The 23,270-nt window shown below is 36.5% G+C and overlaps 1 protein-coding gene across 11 annotated transcripts in view; it reads left to right on the top strand.

Moving 5' to 3' along the window:
* The window catches only part of PLEKHA5 (pleckstrin homology domain containing A5), a 165,220-nt gene that overhangs the window by 77,884 nt on the left and 64,066 nt on the right, over window positions 1-23,270 (top strand). For all 11 annotated transcript variants that reach the window (XM_065742505.1, XM_065742506.1, XM_065742507.1 and 8 more), the window contains exons 4-5: window positions 19,995-20,078; window positions 21,243-21,363. In XM_065742505.1, coding sequence (XP_065598577.1) covers window positions 19,995-20,078; window positions 21,243-21,363 — 205 coding nt within the window. The remainder of the gene's footprint in view (window positions 1-19,994; window positions 20,079-21,242; window positions 21,364-23,270) is intronic.

Below are 23,270 nucleotides of genomic sequence, written 5' to 3'. Positions count from 1 at the left end.
CTGAGGACTGTGGGACTCCTTTGTGTTCCCAGGAGCTCCATTTGACTAAGGCAAGGCCTACAGTGCAAGAGGAAATCATGGAGGAGCAGGGGCTGGGGCAGGAGAAGATCAGGAGAGTGGGACATGTGGCCTGGCTGAGGGTTGGCTGCAGAGCAGACTTGGGATGCTCTTAGCTGTCTTAGGTGGAACCCTGCAGAAGGTTGTGCCATATTGTGGTGTGCTATCCTAGTTCCCTCCTCTCCAGATCGTTCCTCTGGCTTATGAATATCACTGCAACAAAATACAGGCTTTGCGGGTTGAAGGTAAATTAGAAGAATGTGTTTATGTAATGCCGCCAACATCTGTTCTTTTTCACTTCCTCTCTCTGTAACAGTTTGTGTAACTCGTGGCATGCTCTTAAAAATCTTAACTGTTAGCTCCTGTTGAAATTCAATCCTGTTGTTAAATATGCTTCGTCTTCCATCATTTCGAAGCAGAGATTTTATTGGCAGAAGGGAGTTGATAACTTGGAGCTGCAGCAAAACATCAGAAGAATGTGACATCACCGCAGTATCAGCTTTCTCTGGAGGCTAGCAGTCCTGACAGCTGAGTTGCTTTTTCTCTGGGTCAGGGTTGTGCAGTGCTCATTGGGGAGCAGCTTTAGAGAGGAAAGGGCTGTACCTCACGACTTGGTGTGCATTCTGTTGTTTGTGTGTCAGGCTTTTGGTAAGGAATGAATTTCCCTGAAGACTGGTGAGTAACTCTTATTTTTCAACATACATTTTAACTGGGCTTTTTCGACATGAAGTATTTCCTTCTTCTTTAGGAAAAAAAGAGAAGTTCAAGTCCAGCATTTAATTATTTACAACATAGGCAAAGTGATATACAAAATTTTTAGCAAAATTTTTAAATGCGAGCCTAATATTATGTAGTAATAGGCTGTTTGCTATTCATTACTTTCTTTGTGTAACTTCCAAGATTTTTATTCAGCTGTGCTCATCTATTGGATCATAAGAGACTGAATGTATTAAGAGTTAAAGCTTTTTTAATCAGTATGCAACACTAAATGGAAGCCCAATCAATACACACACTTTTTTACCTTATTTTAGCTTATAGCTTATAAGGCAATGTTAATAGTTGACCGTCTTAGGAATGTTATTTTGGGAATTGTGTATGTGTACGTGGAAGACAACAAGTGGAAAAACAGATGCACTTCCAGTGAATGTATGTGTCTGTATGTATATAGTCTGCCAGGCTGAATGTTTATTTCTGTATCAGTGTCATATACTGAGCTGCAGAACCTGTAAGCCTATAAATTCAGGGGAGGAAAAAAGACAAAGCACCAAAAGTGACCCCACAGAACTGTGTTTGTTTGGAGCTTACTTTTTAAATAACTGAAATGCACTCTAGTTCCTACTTCTTGGTAACTGTTTTAGCATTGTCTGAGAAATATAAGATACATATTTTCTTCTCCCAGGCACTTAAAAGTCTCATTATAGAAAGTCCTGCAGTATTACATTTAGAATTCTTGGCAGACTCCACTTTTTCAAGGGTTTTTCTTTTAATATATGGATGATCTTCTGTGTTAAAGCTAGAAAATGACAGCACCTCTATCTACACAAAAGTATTCTAAAAAGGAGAGCTAGGATTTTGCTGTGTCACTTTGGTTTTGGTGGATGAATGCATGCAAAATGTTTTATTAATCTGTTTGGAGCTTTTGGGAGTAGTGAAAATCATCTTGGTAAAAGTTAGATATTGATTTCTAGCAGGGAATAATTTCCAGATTGGATTTAGATCATCTGAATCAGAGCCTTAGATATCTCCATGGATGTATATGTTATCTAGCAGAAGCCTATGCTCAGGATAATTTCTTTAATGCATCGACTGAGACAATTTATATGATATTATAGTGTGATAATATTTCACATACAGAATTAATATATTTATGATTCATGTTAATAATAATCAGCCAAATCACATAGAAGTTTCTTTGTTTGTGTAGATAGTTGGTTTCCAATACAGAGCTTAAAGTCATGAGTAGTGGGAAATGGTTTCTGAAGTGTATTATCACAAATATACCTTTGTTATGATCTTTAAAATCATTTTACTGTTTATTTAATAATGTGTTTATCGTACCTACTTAGGTTTTTTTTAGCTGAGTAAGTTTTTATTACCAACTTTATAGCATTTTGTTTAGTGTAATTTAGGGTTACTTGAAATAGTTTTTTATAGGCAGTTATATTGGAGCTTCTGACTTATTTTTTAAAACATTTTAAATATACTTTGCTTTTTGCTACTTCAAAACTCTACTGAATGTTCTGTAATAAAAAGGGAAAGGGTAAAGACATTGTATCCAAAAATTAGTTCATAGATTTCTAGATTAGGAGCTGTGTGAGTGAATGACATGCATGACTATTTTCCCATTCTATTGACTAGAATTTAGGATTGAGTTTAAACTTCTAATTTTCTGCTTTTCTTTACCAAAAGCATACAGCTTTACTTTTAAATGATTAAGGATAACTAGCTTGAATTCTTTCCAGGAGGAAGGAAGAAGGGAGTGGAAGAGAGAGGCATTTCTTAAAAATTGGTCTGAACATACTTACTACATTACTTAGTTTTATCACATCATAGTTAGTATAAAGCTGTGTGGTTTTGTTGGTTAACTGAATAGTGCCATGGTTAGACTGAGTTACTGTGGTGATGTCTGAAATTTTCCAGTTACTTCTTCCTACCTACAGGAGTAACAATTTTGCTCACAACTTTCTTAGTCTCTTGAAGAATTAGTTTTGATTTTCTTTGTTAAAGGAGAGAGTGAAATTTAAATATGAGCACGTTTATCTTGCTGAGATGTTTGGCTACCTACTACAAACTAAACTAGAGATATGTTTATGTGTTTTATGGCACACATCACCTACTCAAGTGATGGAAATATGCTTCTGGCTTTGCTTCCGAATTGAGCTAGTTCTCTCTGGCTTTATTGGCTTTTGTTTTTGTTTTGGTTTTTAGTTTTGGTGTTTTGTGGGTGTGTGGTTTTGTTTTGTATGTGTGTGGATGCAATTAAATATGTTTCATCTACCATTGAAACAGCTAATTTATCTATTTTAGCTAGATAATAGGATCTCTAAAAAAGCATGCATGGTGTGATCTATTTTTGCCTTACTTGGGTTAAGAAACTAATTTCATTCAAGAAAAAAGTGAAAGATACCATACTGCCAAAAATTTACTACAACTTTTAAGTTTATGCTCATGTGAATGATTTAGAGCAATGATCATTGAATGTAGTCGTTACCTCAGAATACCTTCTGCCTAATGAGGAGAAGTATGAACAGCATTCATGGCAAACATTGCTACCTGTTTGCACTTGTTCTTGGTGAAGCTGATGATTTTATTTCATAGCCTTAATGTCTTTCTTGATTATCCTAATGTGTTGATCTGCAAGCATTCTTTTTCTGTACTGTAATGTTATTTATTTATTTATTTTGCAAAGTGCTGAAAAAACTAATTTTATGAAGATCATAAATGCTTATGTAAAATACATATAAAGGGATCTGACTTTTAAATTAGCATTAAATCATTTAAAAGTTATGTGGCAGTAATGATTGCTGACATTATTTGAACTGTCCTATTAAAAGAGAAATTAAGTTGTATCTAAAGTAGATCTACCAAGATATGTTTTGGCTTGTGTGTTTCCTGCTCTTTTAAAATGCATAAAGTAGGTTGGATTTTCTAGTTGGGATATTTTTACCTCAATTGGTCCTCACTGTCATGGCTAATATTCCTCTTATAGTAGAATACAAGGTTTAAACTCATTTTAAAGGTTTGATACTGTTGATTCTTACCGTTAACCTTTTGTAAAGTAGCATCTTTATATTATAAGATGATAAAAACAAAGCCATATTGAATGGTCTGACAAAAGTTCCATTCTTATGAATTTGTTGTTATTTTTGAGTTACTAATGTTTTATGAGTCTTGTTGCCATCCTGGATCCTACCAAAATCTGTTTATATGAATACTGGGAGTGCAGCTTTCTTAAATACCCAGACAGCTCTTTAAGTTACCCATAAGATTTTGAAGAAATAAAATGAAAGTGCTCCATTTTATATGCAACAGTTCTAGGACAAAATTACACTTCAATTCATGGTACTGAAAGAAATCATTTTTTCATTTCCATTGCTTATGCAGGGCTATTTTGGGTAGTAGGCCATGGGACACACGTAGTCCTTGGGCCTACTGAGGGGAAGGGGATATGACAAGAGATGACCACAGCAAGTTTTTTGCTGACTCCTGCTAGCATGACAGCATTTTCAAACTCCTCTCCGTGAGTCAACAGTGACTGAAGTCCAGCTGATTTCAATTGAACAGCAAACCTCTCTACATTCATCTCGTGGAAGAGTTGGTCAAGTCGTGGTCTGTTTCCTTTATTAAAACTTAACTGTTATGCACATTTTTTCACACAAAATAAGAAATTACTGTTAAATTGTCTTCCCACGCTCTTCACCTCTTCCATTGTTTATGATCTTGACCTTTACCTTATGAGACTCAAACAGAATAGGAGAAAAATTAGTATTATCATTAATTTCATAATCAACTAATTATCATAATTATTGGTTGGTGTCTTTTGATATTTATATAATTTTGTGATCTCTTATTTCTTACTGAATGGTCAGTTCTAAACATGATACGGAAGGATAAGGCTGTGCCTTCTCAGGATATTTTTTTTTCTGTCCACTATTAAGCTGTAACAGTAATGCACTTACAGCTCCAGACAGTAACCCTTCTTTAGTTATTTCATCATGTTGATCAGAACAGAGACACACAATAAAATGATAAGGAGTTAGAGCTGTTTTGTAATACCTTTCTGAGATCTGCTCTGCCTGAGTCTTTGTTGGACTCAGCAGGAATCTGAATTTAAAACAAACAAACAAGCAAACAGTGCTCTTTTCTACCCTCTGAGAGGTACTTTTAGTTCAACATCTAGGCTTTCTTTTTTTTTTAAATCATAGTGTTGTGTGACTCTGTAACTGTAAACTCAAAGGCTATAAATACATTTTAAGGAGAAACAAAAACTATTTGATATCAAGGACAGACTGCAATCGTGTACAGAGGCTGGATTTCCATAAAGAATGTGAGGACTTTTTATACTAGATGAAAAGCATTCTGAAACAATTTTATGTCAGAAGGCACATAGCATGTAGAAATGTGTTGAGTAGCTGGAGAACTGTAGAAACTCTACATAGCATAAATTAGAGATCTGAAATATATCTGAAGTTGCTGATTCTGGAAATGTTCTATAAGGTGAGAGATACTGTAAAAACATTATTCTTTACAAATACTGTGTCTTGAAGTGTAGCCTAAAATCTGCTTTTCTGATAGGATGTACGTGTAATCTGGAAAGATAAAATAGTGGCAAAGGTTCCTGGATTTCTCATGAAAAATCGCTGCCTCGCAAATCTCTTCCTTATGTTCATGTTTTCTAGTGGTAAAAGGAGAAATGAGTAATACTCCATATGGTAAATTGAGGTTAATTTATCTTCTTGAGTATGATATACATAGTCCTTTAAGGTTCCTTCTAAAGCCAGCTTCAGCATAAGAAAAAACTAAAACATGTTATTAAGTTAATAGAAGTATGGAGGGTGATACCGGACATAGTTGTTTAAAAATACCCTTATTTTGCCACTGAGTGTAATCTATGCCAGATGTTGTCCATTTGTCCCTGACATCTGTTGTGCCATCCTTGAAACAAACTGATTTGTCTTTTTAGGTGAAGAGTTCCTACTTGGCAGGACAATCCTTGTTAGAATTTTTTTCATTGTAATAGTTACAATGCTAGAACCACAACAGATGAATTGCTCTAATTTTAAAGCACTTTTGCCAACTTGATGCTTAGTATATAGCTAAGCTAATGTGTTTGTCATCTGTGGTGGGAAGCATAGTTCCATCTCCCATGCTGCACCCCGTGCTGGGTGCTCACTGGAAAGTTAACACTGTGAAAAATAATACATTTTCAGTGGTGTGAGCTGGATCACAGTGTGAGTTTTTGAGTGCTGATGAAAGCAGAAGAACAGCAGGTGTAGTGGGCTTGTCATTTTGGAGCAGCCATTTCCTCAGTGCGGTTATTCGAATATAGACCCAAGACCTGACTTGAGTTGAAGATGTGGGGCATGCATAGAGTGGGCAGATGACAGCCGTCTCTGTTGGCCAGGTGTGCACAATTCCAACCTAACAGCCATATACCTGCACTATTGTGATCCTGAGTCTGAGTTCAATAGCCTGTGCTGCTTCTATCCTACTTGCATGTCATGAGCTCTATTTTGTCACGTGATATAAAAATACTTGAGGGTTAGAGCTACCTTGCGTTATGCATGAGTTGCTCCAAAAGTAATGCTTCCTATTTATTTTCAAGTAAACTACAACAGCCACAATGTGCACAATGAACTGTTTGCTAGACCAAATTCTCATCTACAAAGCACCATTTTTCAGCATAGTCACCACCATTAGCTATGCATTTTCACCACTGATTAACAAGAGCCTGCATGCCATGCTTGTAAAAATCTCTACCAGTGAAAGTGACCCACTGTTACATGTCTGATATGATGGCATCGTTGCTAGGAAAATGTTGCACGTGGATTCCCAGCTTTTGTCATCCCAAGCAAATAGAAGTCATAAGGCACCTGATGTGGACTATACAGTGGGAGTGGTAGAACAGTCCCACCAAGATTGGCAATGTGCTCCACGTTCTTTGTGCTGGCATAAAGTTTGACATGGTCATGTTGCAAGAGAAAAGTTGTCTTATTCTCTGACCTGACTGGAAGTTTGAGCCTTCCACTTAGTCAACATCACAATGTAGCAGTCATAGTCTCCAGGAAATCCAGAAGGATCACCCTTTTCTTATTTCAAAAGACAGTGCTTTACCAGACACTTTACCTGCTGAGGGCCTCATCTTGAACTTTTAATTCAATGAGGAATCCGTCAAGTTTTGACCCTGACTTGTAGTGGTGACACCACATCTTGTCTCCAGTAATGATACAATCCAGGAAACAGTCACCTTCCAGCCTTGTCTTGGTTTAATAGTTCCTGACAAACTTGCATACAGTGTTCTTTCTGTTCCTGTCTGAGAATTCGTGGATCCCACCTGGTGTAAACTTTTTGATATTCCAACACTGTCACGATCATTTTCAGTGCATTGAAGCTGATGTTCATCTCTACAAGCAGTTCCCTGGTTGTATTCTGCCAATTCATGCAGATGAGGTGATAGAGACATTCTTCTATTTGTGGTGTAACAACTGTACATAACCAACTGGAATGTGGCTTTTTTTTCACATTCCTGTTGCCACTGCTGAAACACCATCCACTACCTCACTGTGCTCACACATGCTGTTTGTTCTCCAAAAACATTTGGCAAGCATCAGTGAATGTCAGTAGGTGCCATTTTATGCACAGAGGAATTCATTGACAGACCTTTGCTTCATATGCACTTCCGTGTCAATGTCATTTTGTTGTAGTGCCCCTCTGCTGACATCTGTAACACAACAACAAAATGCAATGGAATGTATGTGGGAAGGTTTTTCCTCCGCTGCAATCCAACTACATCCACCTCTGCCATTCTGAGCCAACATAACAAAATAGGAAGCACTGCTTTTACAGTAGTCCTCATATTAATTTCCATGATTTGTGGCAGCTGAATGCACTTGGGATTAAGGCTTGAGAAGTCATCACTATTCAGCATTTTATTACTTGGTATGTGGGAGAGCAGCCTACCAGAGCTGGCCAAAGATGGCTTGCATGTAGAGTTTGAATGGCATGCCACAATTCCAGAAGCTTGCAGTCCCTCAGCTGCTTGAATTAAACCATCTGTGAAGAAAAATGGCTTCCAGCTCCTAGTTCCCTATGAGGTATGAACTTAACCTAAGAAAGTGATGGCAAGGTCATCAATGTTTGTCTTAGTGTTTTTTCTACTGCCACAGTTAACCAATAATTACAATGTATGTCATTCTTTGAAGGACTGTGTTTCTGGGTCTCTTCTATTTATTAATAAAAGATGTGTTGTTTCAATTGTATTATGAGATAAAGACATAATTGTGAAGGTCTAGATTTAAAATTAAGGCATGGGATTGTAATATCTTTTTCCTGTGTGTGTTTCTTGCACTGTAGTCAAAGTGGTGGCGGTTCATTTTGTAAATGGGATGTAGTAATTCCCTTGCATTTATGAAGGAAATGAATAGTGCAGAACAATCTGTGCCAGTATTGAAACATAAGATGGGAAAGTAGAAGGAAAGTTCACCAAGAGAAGCTTTTCTCAAGTGGAATGTTTTGAATTTTTAGAGCCAGAAGTTTGATTATATAAGGCATACAGGTATGAAAGTGATTAACAGTCTGCTCTGAAGCACTAGGAGGTAGATGCAAACTCCTTTTAAAATACATGATGGCATGTGTTGAAACACATAAGTAATTCTAAGCAGTAAATCATTTGTTCCATGTAATACAGCCATTTCCTGGAAGAAAATAGCCAATTCATTTCCTTTTTGTCTTTACTGAGCATTTTTTTTTAATGCTATTTTTTTCATCTACAGCAGTATATATATTCATAGTCACCCTCTTTCTGTCCCGTTTCCTTATCCAATAATAAATAATAGTGCTGCTGAAGTTGTCATAAATTGCTGCTGCTTCAGGAATTTGTAAGAATGATCAAGTTTATTTATCTTGCAAGAAGCTCAGAAACAAGATGGAAAAATACATCTAAAACACCACATTAAGGAAACAGGACTTAATCTTGTGTTCAGGTTGGCTTGTTTCTTTGTTTCCTCTGTTTGCAATAACTGGATTGTATCATAGCAGTTTTCAATGTGAAAAATCTTATTTGGGAGCATCCTTTTTTTTTCTTAGTACCTTTTATTTTTTAATCCAATTTTGTATTTTTTCAGATCATGCAAGGGAAAATGTATGAGTGACATTAAAAATTCTAAGCATCTTAAATACTGTAGGAAGGTATTTGATATAACTACCATAATCTTTCTCTTCTTGTATTCTGGACTAGTAGGAAAATATTCACTTATCTGGGTTTCCTGCCTCTTGTGTTGATACATAGAATAATAGGTCAAGAAAAGGCAAACCAGTACTAGATTTAATAAAAGATTTTGTGTGTTTTGGAAATGAAGCTAACAAATTACCTGTTACCTAGCTTTGTACAATTTCTATTAGGCCATCATCTCTACACACTCCCATTTTTCCATTATTCCTGGTTGTTGAGGGAGGTGCTGATCTCCAGCTTTGAGCCATAATTTGGCTCTGCCTATTTCCATGTCATATTTCTCAAGCCATTTTTCTTGTACATAAATCTCTGGACTTCGTTGCTTTTTGGTCACTGGCAAGGAATTAGTGCTGTAAAATGGTATCATTAAACAGCATGAAGGCAGATTCAGTGCTGTAAATGTTTCTTTTTGCTAATTGCTGATGGGTTGAGCAGAGAAGCTAGATGATCTACAGAAGTCCCTTCCAACCTGAACCAATCTGTGATTCTGAACACCAGCAATTAGGCCTACCCAGTCTGGTCATCAAAGTTAAACATGCTATAGGAGCACAGACACTGTCCCCATAGGACATTCTACCCCTGATAATGAGCTGTGCTGATCTGTAAGAGGAATTAAAACTCTTAGGCACTCTTCAGCATTATTGTGATTAATATAGTAGTGGCTTTTTTTTTCTGCTAAGTAATATTTGCTAAACTTTTGAGGCTTGCCTAATTTTTAAAAATACTTTAAGGTAGTAAGATAAAGAATAGTAGGGAATGATGAATTTGAAACCAGGGAAATTAGAGAAAATGTGAATCTCAGCAGCTTGGTCCATTCTTTGCAGATTAACTCTAATTTACATCAAGGTTCTCCACAAGCATGATGTGTCCATATCTTGAGGCTAAAATACGTTGCATCTTTTTCAAGATCTTTCATCTGAAAGATGAGCAGGCAAACTTAAGAACATTACATTGTTACATGTGACTGTTTCAAGAAGGCAGTGTAGTCTTTTGAAGTGCATGTATGCACAGAGAAGATCTGAATTTCTGTTTTGTGATTTCAAGCAAATGCAAAGCATTTTTTTTTCAGCCTTTTGAAGACTAAAACAACTTGCTACTGTTCTTCTAAGGAAATAATGTAGATTTTTGGTGTTTTTTTGTTGTTTGTTTTTGTGGCTTTTGTTTGTTTGGTTGGTTGGTTTGTTCTTTAATGATCATCTCCTGAAACCAAACTGTAATAGACTAAAAGCAGCACCAGAGCTGTGTGAGGCTGATCTGTGCCCTCAGACCTCACAGATGACAACCACCAGGGTTTATATCATCTGTCTATGGACTTGAACTCTACGTCATAGGCAGTGAATATTTTTAATAGGCTTTATACTCTCTTGTTTGAGAAGAATGCAGGCCCACATATACTGTAAACTTTAATTAATTGCCCTCTGGGTTCTGGTACACATTTGCATATGCTGTGTCAGTGGAACGTGGCTATTAGTTTTTAAAATAATTATTTTTATAAAGTTTCAGCATCTATCTTTACTTCTTGGAAAATAGAATCCTTTGTGAGGGAAAGTATGAAATACAGAATGCCTGAATGCAGTACCACAGTTAAAATGGGTGTATACATCAACATTTCAGCTGCTTTCATTTGTCAGACTCTTAAATATTTCTAAGTGCTTCCCAATTGATAGATAATGCAGTTACTTAGCAGGAGCTTGCCAAGCCATTTTCCTCTCTCAGCAGATTAGGTCACAACTAGGTATTTTCCTAGTATATTTTGATATAAGGACTTGACAAGCATGGTTGCCTTTTAAGTTTTACTGAGTAATTAACAGAAGTGCGTGATATTTAATAAAATTTGATGTTTACTAGAGATCTGATTATGAAAGTGTGTCAGCTTGTAAGGCAATTGAAAAATGATCAAGATATCATAGATGAAAACAGTTATGATGTTATGTGCCTACATAGCATGTTGGCTAAAATAAAAATGGAATTTGCTTCATTACTGATACTGGGATCCACATAATCTTTAAAGTAAATCATTAATAATAGTAGATGGGGTAAAGGGAAGATATCCCTATAAATTTGATTAAAAGAGAAAACTCTCAAGAGAAATAAGGTGTTTAAGTACTACTGCTAGCTCATACCAGATTTTGATTGCTGATGTGCTTACTTAGGTTTGCAAGGAAAAGCAGAACAGTTTCACCATGCCTCTCTTGAAAGTCTGCTGCTGGTCCTGAGTTACTTATTTACTAAAATAAAAATGTATGTACCTATATGTTGCGCTTACAACTCAATAAAATTAAGCAGCTTTGATTCTTTGTAGTTGTACAGCAGTAGTTTAATAGAACGATTGAATAGTGCTGTAACTTCAAATAGTGCTTTCTAAAGGATATCTTTGCTGTGAGTAGTTCAAGACTAAGCAAGATTTGGGATTATATGATGTAAGCGTAAATAATACTAAGCAAGAGGTGTCTTTGAAGAAAGAAGCAAGCAGTACTGAGTGAAGGTAATCAACAGCTGAGGAGTTAGTAGTGGAAGCAAAGTGAAATGTGAGTTGTGAGAGAATGAGAATCCAATAAATAGGGTTATTTCAGTAATCAGCAAGCTGTTATTCAAAAGCAGTAACTGGGAAGAGGAAGAAGGCTTGACAGTAAAAGCATGGAATAGTTGCACAGAGTGGAAAGCTGGGGAAGGAATTACATGCACAATTAAGAGATAATTTGGAAAAGAACTAAGGAGAGGAAGGGGAAAGAGAGCAAGAAGGTTGCCTCAGGTGCTAAATACTGAAAATAGCAATCAAGCAGCAGATCATAAACTGTAAATTCATACTGTGCTCTTTTGATGCTTACTATAAGCAAAACAACTGCACAGTAAGGTGAAAACTAAGATGAGAAGAATTCTGATACATAGTATATGGAGGGGTTTAATACTATTAGTCAGTGGAACTACAAATAGGAGGAGATTACAGCAATTTACTAAATAACTAGGTTTTGTGAAGAGAAATTGTCACCTGTCCAGAGTGTTCCAAACAGGCTGAAAAATAATACAAGTGGGTAAATGAATGTAGGATTTATCAGTTTTGTTAGTAGATTTATTGTTTCTGTTAGTAAATGCACAACTCTCTCTCAGTGAAACAGAATTTTTAATATTCTTTTCTGCATCCATGAACTTCATTGAACTCCCTTTTGAACTGAAAGAGGGAAGGAGGCTGGATGGAATGACAGGATAGTCAAGGTTGTCAGTGCTTGTGAGGTGAAGAGAAGTGAATGTCTCTTCAAATCGAATGGAAATTAAGACATTTCAGGGCAACTTTGACCTTTTTTCAGACATCTTGAGTTCTTCAAAGTATGAGAGCCAAGTATGAAAATACTTTTGACATCAAGATTGTTTTTTTACATAGACCAGATATTTATGTTAGCATGTTTGTATATATAACAACAGCTTAATTTGTTTGCATGTGTTTTTCTAATATAATGTTTAAGAGGATTTTTTTTTATTTTTTTTTCAGCACATAATTATTGAGAGCACAAACTATTATTAAAGTAGGCTTCTCTTGTGAAATAGCTCTGGAATTCATAATAAAGCAAAATGAAAACATAAGTCAAAACCCATTTTTGAATTCCTACTTCTCTGTCTAAAACAACCTCTCTAAAATAGTACCATTTCACTTGTATATCTTAGATCGCAATAAATCCTGAAAGCCAAGATTTGTAGAACTGAGCTCAATGATAGGTGCTAGAGATTATTCTCTTGTCTAGTGAGCTTTGATGAAAACATTTGAAGTCTTTGATAGCTGTATGAAAATATTTGCTAAGAATTTTTACTTTGGATGGTGGCTGAGAAGCCTGGCTTTTCTTCAGTCACCAAATCACAGTACTTGTGTGCTGAATTGCTCCGGATGTTGTGATATAGTTGTGATCATGCAGTTACACAGCCTACGTGCATATGTCTCTCCTAAGTTCAGCTCAGGTTGTTTCTGGCTTTGTTAACTTATAACATGTATATATTTATAGATGAATACCTATTAATAGTTGCTAATTAACTCTCCTTAATGAAACTCAATGTCTTCATACAGCCTAATATGACTTGTACATCTTTAGCAGCAGACTCATTGTATTGGGACAGCTGTTATCTGTGGCTTCTTGTTGCCTTTTCCAAAAGTTTGCTTTTATTTCTTTTACCTTCACTGCTTGTTCAGGGGAGGCTGTAGCATCCTTGTTGCAAGGGACATCCTTGTTGCAAAGGGAAAGCATTAACTGGTTGATTGTCTGCGGTCAGTCCTCAACAGGGTGGGAACATCCAGTGCTGCTTCTTGTCCACAAGCCACCTACTGAACCACGCTATTCTAAATGTTATTTGAATTTAGAAAGCAGCATGTAGGCTTTCACTCCAAGAGTCTTATGTTGCAATAGTTCTTGGAAGCTTTCCAGGTAGTTACCCATTAAGGAGCACTAAGATGTCAAATATCAAATCGTAGACTTGCAGATAGTTGTGCCTTGTAACACCTGCCTCCTCTTTTTTTTTCTCAAATGGTCTTTAACAGCAAAAAATGTTTTAGTCACTTTTTACTATAAAATAATACACAGTTGAGGATTTCCTTAAACTACAGTGCTGTTACCAAGGTAGTATACTATACACTGTGCTCAGGGCTTAAAATGTAAATAGTAAAATCTTAGGTACATTTATGACACGCAGCAAATTGTTTCACAGATGGCTCTGCTTTTGTGACCTTTATTGAATTTCAGTATCTTGAAAATTCCCAAATAATGTTATATGTGAAAGAGACCCTCCTACAAACATGGAAAACAATTATATCAATTTGGGCAAGAAAAGGTTTTATTTTCACTGAAGTATAAATCTGGTTTTAGAAAGCTCCAATTTAAAGAAAGGGTTACATTTTCAGGGCAATAGTGCTTAATATTTTGAGACATAAATATAAATAATGATTGAAAAGCTTAGTACAGTCAGATATATATAGATACACGTTTAGGTGCTTTGTTATTACAGCATTAGCAAGGATACCAAAATTCCTGTGACTGTGACAGCTTTGCTTCATACTAAGGAGGGCTTAAAGGGAAAATCCAGAGAGAAAAGTTTTTTTGCCTGAAAAAAAGAAACTCATAGCAGATCAAGAAATTGGTGGTAGCAGCAACTGCAGACTAGGTGTTGTGTTGTTTGCCAAGAAGTTCAGTGGACTTTTGCATGCACCAGAATATCCTAAATACTTCACTGTTAGCAGAGTATGTGATGCATCTGTCAGCACTTTGAAACTTGTTGTCTCTTACACACCCCTTTATACAGTGTCCCTGATGTTAAATTACTGTACTTGTATGTCCAGTGAAGCCTAACAATATGACTGCCAAAACTGTTTAAAAAACTTAATTGAAAAAAGCTTTGTAATTATAGGTTATGACAGTATTGACCAAAAAAAAACCAAACTTGTTTGTGCTGTTTACTGTACAATGTGGTATTGCAGATTTAGTAAAATATAAGAGTTTATGCAACCACAGACCACGTTCTTGCTAACAGTTGTGTAGGGACTGCATTTACTTATTTTTTTTCCAAATTCAGACAACTTCTTGTTAGATAATTGTAAGTTACTGTGTTTATTTCAGTTAGAAATGAGGCATTCTTATCTTAGAAAGCAAGCACACAACATAAAAATTGCTGATGTGTTTCTTTTTTTTGGTCATTTTTCCCTAATTCAAGAATGAAATGCTTCACAAGTTGAATAAAGCAGGACTAGACTCATCCTATATATGTTTCCAGTTTAATCTTACCTTCAAATGTCAGAGAAAAAAAATAGCAGTAATCTAAAGAGAAGAACTTCATTGCTTTTCTAAGTTTTGCTTTATCTGTGGCTTTAAAATATTTTGTTATGAAACATGAAAAATGTATACATTTGCCTCTCTTTTATGAAATATCTCTACGTACTCTGAGTAAATTTGTGATATCAAGAGATTGCCTATAGATTAGATTATCAGACTGCAAATCTTATCTAAGGCTTCGAAAATATGTTAGGAGTCATATACCTGGTATACCACTCCTCTGAAATGTGTTCTTCAGTTTTATCAAGAGGAACAGTCTTTCTGAATTAAAGATGAAGAGGTTTGTTGAAAGTTATGTCTTGATTTGTGATTTTGTTTGTATCCTTTCAGTGAAGTAGAACTCAGCCTTTGCTTTGATGGTCACACTGAGAATGAGTAAATGAGAAGGCCTTAGCATTTAGGGCCATAAAAATAAAGTATACAAAGAAAGGGCATAAGAGAAGCTTTGAAGTGGCATCTAGCTTTCATTTCAGTGGAAGAAAACCAGATGTGTTTTTGAGAGTTCTGGCCCATGCTCCAGAGAGAGGATAGGGAATTCAACCAAATCATACAATGGAGAGACCCCAGACCAAGTGTCCCCACCCTTGTACTTCAGTCTTCCTTGCCACTTCAGAGTGAACTGCTCTGTTCCAGAGGAAAGGCTGTCTAACCCTTCAGATTCAATTGTACAGACCTTCCTGTACCAGCTGGATTTTATATTTTTTCTATTTCTACTGCTATCAACTAAGTCAAATGCCTGTCCTAAAAATCCTGATACCTTTAAAGATTCAAACAACTTCAGAATGACAAAACTGGATCAAATTTTCAATTTGCAGATTGCGCAGTGTTGCTATTGGTACACAGTGTTTTTGGGTCAGCAATCCTGGATAACAAGATAAAACTAAAACAGTTGGAAAGTGCTGTCCCTGGAGCTCTACATTATGTTTCTCTATATGGATAGGATAATATATTTAAATGATCTATTTGAGGGCTTTTTTTAGTAGTCCTTGTGTCACCTTTGGCCATCAAAAAGATTGCTGTTAACTGTACATTTATTGAGTAGATTAACCAAGTTTTCTTAAACATGTTTAGCATTGGTGAAAATAAGTAAAATAGGCTTCTGTCTGTCCTTAGTCTTCTTGAACAGAGTATCTTGAATAATTGAAAGGAGAAAGAAAAAGTGGGATAAGAAGGCAAATAACATTGACACAATGATTTGAAATTATTTTGGAAGAAGAATATAAGTTCCAGAGAAAAGGAGGTCAGATTTTCCTGTCCAGTTGTCTTGCACTGAGATAGATTGTTCAGAAACATGTTCCATTTTGAGCTATTTCAGTATGGTTGGGATTTTTTTTTCTTCTTTTTATTGGTTGGTTGGATTTATTTCAAACGCTTTTACAGCTGTCCACTGTCAGAGCTACTACTGGAATCAAGAGTAGAGTATTATCTTGATGCATGCAAGGTCTGTGACTTACCTTGCTTCTCTGTCACATCATCTTCATTCAATGAAGAAACGTATCTGATCCAGGGAGTGCTGTAGTGTTGCAGCAAGGGGCACGCTTCCTTGGAGTCCCAGCATAACCCAGACACCAAGCCACTCTTACCTTTCTGGGGAAGCAAACATTTTTTGTTCCGAAGGTGTGAGGCACTTGCACAACTGCCCAGAGAAGCTGTGGGTGCCCCATCCCTGCAGGTGTTCAAGGCTGGGTTGGATAGGGCCCTGGACAGCCTGAGCTGGTGGATGGCAGCCCTGCCCATGGCAGGGGCTTTAGAACTAGATGAGCCAAACCATTCTGTGATCTTAGTGGTGTCCATTTCTGGAATCTAATGCATCTCAGTGACAAACTTTAATGGTTAATATTGTTAATGTAACATCCTGAATCTTGAGATTTTGCTCATGAATACCAGTAAAATATACAGGGAAGTTATTCCCTCTTCAGCTCTGGTGTGTAGCAGGCCAGTAATACAAACAAACTCTGGATGCTGAAATAGTAAAGGTCAGTCAAATCCTTTGGTATAAGCACAGCTGTTCATGTATATAGTCACTGCTCTCTCAACACATGTTGTTAACAGAAATTGATTGGAGACTTGTGGAATTATCCTCCTTGGAGATCTTCAGAAGCCACCTGGACTTGATCCTGAGCAGCCTACTCTGCGTGGCTTTCCTTGCGCAGGTAGACGCAAAGGTCCCTTCCAGCCTTAGCCGTTCTGAGAGAAAGAATAGTGTGTCATATCCATTTATATCTTGGAGGCTATATCCCTGCATCAACAGAAAGTTAACACACTGTCTTCTAGCTGCCTTTATCAAAGTAAATCACTCTTGATCACATGATAAAGGCAAAGACACAAAAATATGCGGAGTTGAAATTCTGAATTGCAGAGTGGAGTTTGCATAAAATGGAAAACAAAGCTTGAAGTAAAAGAATATTTTTGCTTTATTTCCCCTGAGGTTCACTAACAAGTTATGCAGCTTGAGTGTAGACTCAGAGTGAAATTTCTTAGACAACTGTCTAAGCTGAAAGTGATAAAGATTATGAATGTTGAATAGTGGCTTTTAATGAAACTTTATGTAGTCTGCAAGACTTGGTTTAAAGCAAATGCCTTAAACTACTGTTAGGTAGGAGGATTATGACAACAATTACCAAGATACTTTATATCTTACATGCGTAATTCGAGGAGTCAAAATATTGTCAAAATATCTGCTACATGAATGCCAAAAATGCAACATTTCTGATGAGTAATGAACAAGCTTTAAATCGAATTGTTTAAAGTCTGTTCATCCACTTAGACATATTACAGTAATCACACTTCTGTACAAGCCGAATTCCAGTGTTCACTTATGAGATTTTACTTCCATCTCAACTGAAGAGAAAGGAAATATTGTTCTGTTTTTGTCTCACCTAAAGAGAAGTGACTATAAGGATCCCTAAAGTGCTTTGAGGAATTTTATACCTCACTGGAGACTGTTTGATGTTTTATGATTTTTCTTGTCTGTTACGTATGTAATGTCAGCTACATTTCTATATCCAAAGTCAATTTGAGTAGTACAGAAAACCATATTTTGTCCAAAAACATTATGTTACTATTGGAGTACTAACTGACTGTATGATTTGAGCTTGGGAAAAAAAAAACATTACTAAAAAGATTTCTGGTTTTGCATCCTCTCTTCCGTTTATTCTTTTCCTCCTCTTACCTGTTTACCCTCCTTGCTTTGTATGAGCTTCCCATAGGATTGTTGAATCCTGCCTGTTCGTGTGTCAGCATATGCCAGGTGTGTCTCACAGTACCTGGGATGTGGCACCTCTGCAGCAGACCTGATTACTGTTGGTCCTTGAGCAGAAGTCCTGATCCATGTATTTGTGTGGTACTGGATCTCAGCAGATAGCTAGCTGTCAGGGTTTAACGCAGACATCATCATCATTGCAAAACTTACTGAGCTAGCTCATCTCCATGTATTTTCACTTTGGGATGAGTTTTTCAGATGTCTGAGTGAATGAAAGTTAAGTTTTTGGAAGCCAAGATAAAGAATTTAAAAAAACCCGATTTATTCCCCGGGAATATTTTTGAGTTCTCTTCACTGTGGGTAGTTTTCACTTTAAAGTTGTTATAGGATCGTGGCAATTAGGAATGGTATAAATATACTATATCCAGTGGTCTCTCTCCATTCCCCTTACTGTAATACATGAGCTTCTATAGCAGAAGCTGCTTTGGAAGCTGAACTAAGTATTCTGCTGAATTTAGTGAAAAGATAAAGATTAATTACCAGAGTTTGTTAGCTCATTAGCTATGCTCCATAATGTGTCTATCCATATAGGTATTCATAGGTTCTAAAAATTTCACTAAATTTCAGCACGGGGAGGCAGACAGTGCAAAGAACAGGGTTATTTTTCTAATCTTGCACTTTAGGTTCATGCAGATTTATCCAACTGTCCAATGTTGATGGAAGTAGTGTGAATAAATATTCACACTGTGGGGTTTTTGAACGGAGGTAACTTGTAATTAAGTTATGCTCCAAAGCTGCAAAATGATTATGAACCAAAGGGATTGTTCAAGAGCCTGGGGATTGTTAAGATAGCCTTGTGAAGTCTGGAACGTTTTAAGTAGCAGGAAGGGCAGAGTGCATAACATTTGCAAGATGAGTTGTGCTTCATAGTTCTGAAAGCCAAAAAGGTTAGGCAAACAGACAGTAAAAGAGGGAGCTGCGAGGGAAGATGTGGCATTTAGAGCTCCTCTTCTTCTGTACCAGTTCTGCTATCTTTCAATGAAAGCACATGTTTTTTCCTCCAGGTTTGTTCTCCATCCACAAATATTTGTAAGGCTGAACTTGGGGTAGAAAAGGCATAATATTGTATAAGGTCCTACAGATTGTATCTTGCATTTTTTGCAAATGTAAATATTTTAAAGGGAATTCTTGTTTCTTCATTATTTACAGTGCTGCTTTTGGTTACTGTTGTTTTACTTTTTGTATGCAATACTTTTTTGATTATATAAAGCATTAAAAGTGTAAGTGAGGTGAGTTTGTTTCCAAATATCTTAGATATATTTGATTAGTACTCCTTTATACTGTGCTCCTTGCCCTTTCCTAGTCTGAATTCAGCTTCTGTGCTTTTTAATCACTGAACCAGGTTCAGATTTCATCAGCACACCTGCCCTGCTCCACCCTTACAACTGAGAAATGTTGTTCCCAGGGGTTGTTGCAGTTCAGGTCTTAACTTCTCACAGTGTCCCAGGCTGGCTACTGTGCCAGCTGGCAGCTCCACACTTCCAAGCTATGTCACTTCGTGCCATAGTTGAGGCTGCAAGGCCTCCAAACTTGCAGGGAAGTCCCAATCTGCAACCCGACCAGCATATAGGACTCAGCTAATTGTCATGTCTTGTGGGCAGCTATGGCAGCACTGCTTCTCCCCTTTGCTCCTGTCCCCTCTTGGGCTGGATGGTTCAAGTCAAAACATTTCATTCATGAGTGGCAGCAGCTGATAGCTGTTGAATTTCAGCTGGCTTAGAGTCATCAGCTAAACCAGACCTTGTGTGTGACACAGCTCTGTTCCAATCACTGAATGCTAATATACATTATCTGAAGATTTAAAATGAATAACTTCATTTTTACTGGTTTGATATGCTTGATGCAGTGGCTTTATATAGCTGAGTTGGAATACTAAAAAATTTATGCCTAAGAGTTGTTCCTTGTCTTACCTCTACAGTCATAATGAACGGAAAGTGACCTGTAAACATCCGGTAACGGGACAGCCATCGCAGGACAACTGTATTTTTGTTGTGAATGAACAGTAAGTGGCTACAAAACACGTTTTAAAACTTGTTAACATTTAAATAAGCTTCAGTGATTGCTAATTGTGATATTTATTTTTTTCCAAGTCAAATTACCACATGCAAAATTTCATTTGTTTAAATCATTTGAAAGTAATATTAAATATTTCATACTTTTTTTTAAGATAAAAGCCATAACTGAACCTGTTATACAGTAGAAATGTTCTTTGATTTCCATTTGTCACTTCAGATATTCTATACTGTTAGCAAACAATGTATATATTATCTGGTAAACCAGTAAGCTTCCAACAAGGAATCAATTTTTGAATCTTATAGGCACAATCAAGTGTGTTTAATTTACGTTTTGTCTTATAGTTTTTATTCTCTTGGTTATTTTCTTGGCCTGTTGAAACGTTTTCAGGATCAATGGTTAATAACATGTTATTTGCTATCTTTGCATTAGCTTTGTAGCTTACACAACAAAATGTAAAGGTGAGATGGTATGCATGGTAGTCATAACTGACTTCAAGATGCTATATGTGGCTGGGTGTTGGATGTCCTATTTACCACCACTGCTGCAACACTTGTTACACTGTGACTGGGGTGGCAACTGTCAGAACTACAGTATGTGAAATTGCAGAAATGTGTGTATTCTGAAAGAGAGGAGATTTAGACTGGGTCATTAACTCTGAGGATGGTGAGTGAGGCTCTGGAACGGCTGCCCAAAAGACTTGTGGTTGCCTGGTCTCTGGAGGTGTTCAAGGCCAAATTGGATGGGGCCCTGGGCAGCTTGATCTGGTGGATGGCAGCCCTGCCCATGGCAGATGGGTTAGAACTGATGGGCTTTTAAGGCCTCTTCCAGCCCAAACCATTCTATGATCCTGTGAAGTGAGGCAAAGCCACATGCAGCTTTGGAGAGCATTTCTTCCTATTTTTATATCAAAGAGTTTTTCCTTCCCACCAACAGCACAAACTAATAAAGAAATCCTACTTTAAAAATCTTAAATTTGTCAGTGACAGATATAAGATTAAAACACAGTGCAGGTAACTTTACAATGAAGTGTGAACTGCTTTCAAATTGAAAAAGTAGGACGCAGCCTGTATTAGGCTACATCTAGGGGTGCTTTTTAATAGCAGTGTGCATACACAGCATGTTCTAGTACTATTACATATTCTATTTTCAGGACTGCTGCAGCAATGACGTCTGAAGAAAAGAAGGAGCGACCTGTAAGCATGATATGTGAAGCAACTAACTATAATCTGACATCAGATTATGCTGCTCATCCAATGAGCCCTGTGGGCAGAGTAAGTCTCCATGTCCAAATTAAGTTAAAACTAAAATGATTGAGTTATTTCACAAAGTTCTAGACTGTGTTATGTTAGTATTATCTTTTTAGGGCACTCAATTTCTGTTATGTTTTATTTGAAAACTGAAGTGTTTGAAACGAATTATCACAGAAGTTGCAAATTTTATCAGACATCTTAGATCATATGAATTGCACATACATTGTTTACAGAATTTAACCTTTCTGAACAAGTAAGTGTGAGTGAGCCATCTTGGGTAACTGCTCAGACATCTGGAAACTGCTAGATACACAAACAATTGACCAGATTTCTTTTGGTAAAATGAAGAGAATTCTAATTGTAAATGATGTGTTTACAAAAGAGATGGAAAGTGATAGTGTGGTAAAATAAAAGGGCAAATATCAGGAATCCTGGATTCCTGAGAAAATTTCTGGGAGAAATCCTGGAGATTCCTTAATCACCTCAATTTGTGTCCCACCCCCCTTCTCCATTTAAGCAGCTGCTCCGAAGGTCAAGGTGAACTTCCAAATGATGAATTCAATTATATTTATTTTAACCTCACCAGCTTTATCCAACAAAGTTAGTGTGCACTTTTTTCCTTTTTTTTTTTTTTCTGAGCTTTCCTGTAAGGAAAGTGCACTTGGTACAAAATTAATAATTTCATTAAGTTTCATCACCAAGATCACAGCTGTGATCATTGATGACAGGCACAAACCCTGTAACATCTACAAAGCAGTCATTTAAAACAAGGGGGAAAATAACATGTTTTTTACTATTTATGGAAAACATCAGTGCTAAAAAATGCTTTCTGACAGATTAATCCACCCTATAGGAGAAAGTAATTGAGTGTTTTTAACCAGTTTTCGTGATTTGAAAGAATTGAAATAATTTGTTTTCCATCTGGTAGAAAAGGAACATTATAATATTTCTTAAAGTTCTTTTTTGAAACACCTTTTTTTGTTTGTTTTGAGTGTAAGTCAAGGATTCTTCATGCCTAATAAGACATTGAAGCCTCTAGCTTTCAAACTATGCTTTAATCTGTTGTTGCTGGGGGGGAAAAATGGAACTGCAGATAAGTTATCAACAGAAACCAAACCCATAATCTCAGATTTTGTACAGTCATGTTTCTATCCAGGCAGGAAAGACAGCTTAAAAAGTAGTAAAAGCTGTTAGTTGTAATAGTGTTCTAGATTGTAGTAATAGTTGCACAGAAAATGAATTACAACAGAACTAGCAAGCACTTCTAGATTAAATGTAAGAAGCTATTTCCAGTTTAGGAGCACATGATTTACAAACATTTTCATAGACCACTTCCAAAAGAATAGTTCAGAATACTCTGTGGCATGTTCATTTCGCTGTGTTCAAGATGGAAATTGAGATTGCTACGGGCCAATTATTGTAATTCCTTTACATCCTTTGATAAATGACACTTCAAGTTCCTGTGGAAACTCCTATTTTTTGAAGAAAGACTTCTGTGCTACTCTTCATTCCTCTTGCCTATTTGTTCTACTTGTTGAATGCACTTAAAGTATTAATGATTCATGTGTCTTTATGTGCAATTATTGTACATCATTTTTCACGTGTAATCTTATCTGAATTACTGTAACACCATTTTAAAAGCCTTGTTTTTAGGATATAAATAATTTCTAATCGTTCCACAGCTAACATTTAGTCAACCTTTTCTTGTGGTTCTTAAAGGCTAATGGTTTAAATCACTTTTAAAGATCACTAAATAGAAATTCCCTACTGTTTGTATCTAAGTGCAACAGCTGATTTTCTTTTATGGTTTTATTTTTCATGTCTCCCAACAGTCCAGAGAAAAATTCTTAGCTGTCTTATCAACATTTGAATATAGTATGTAGAGGCTCTGTCTATTGCAGTGCTGTAGGAATAAGATAATAGAGAGG

Source organism: Cyrtonyx montezumae, unplaced genomic scaffold (assembly GCF_038088225.1).
Source record: "Cyrtonyx montezumae isolate F1298 unplaced genomic scaffold, pur_monq_1.0 scaffold_3, whole genome shotgun sequence".
Taxonomy (NCBI): Eukaryota; Metazoa; Chordata; class Aves; order Galliformes; family Odontophoridae; genus Cyrtonyx; species Cyrtonyx montezumae.
This window is presented reverse-complemented; position numbering and strand designations above follow the sequence as displayed.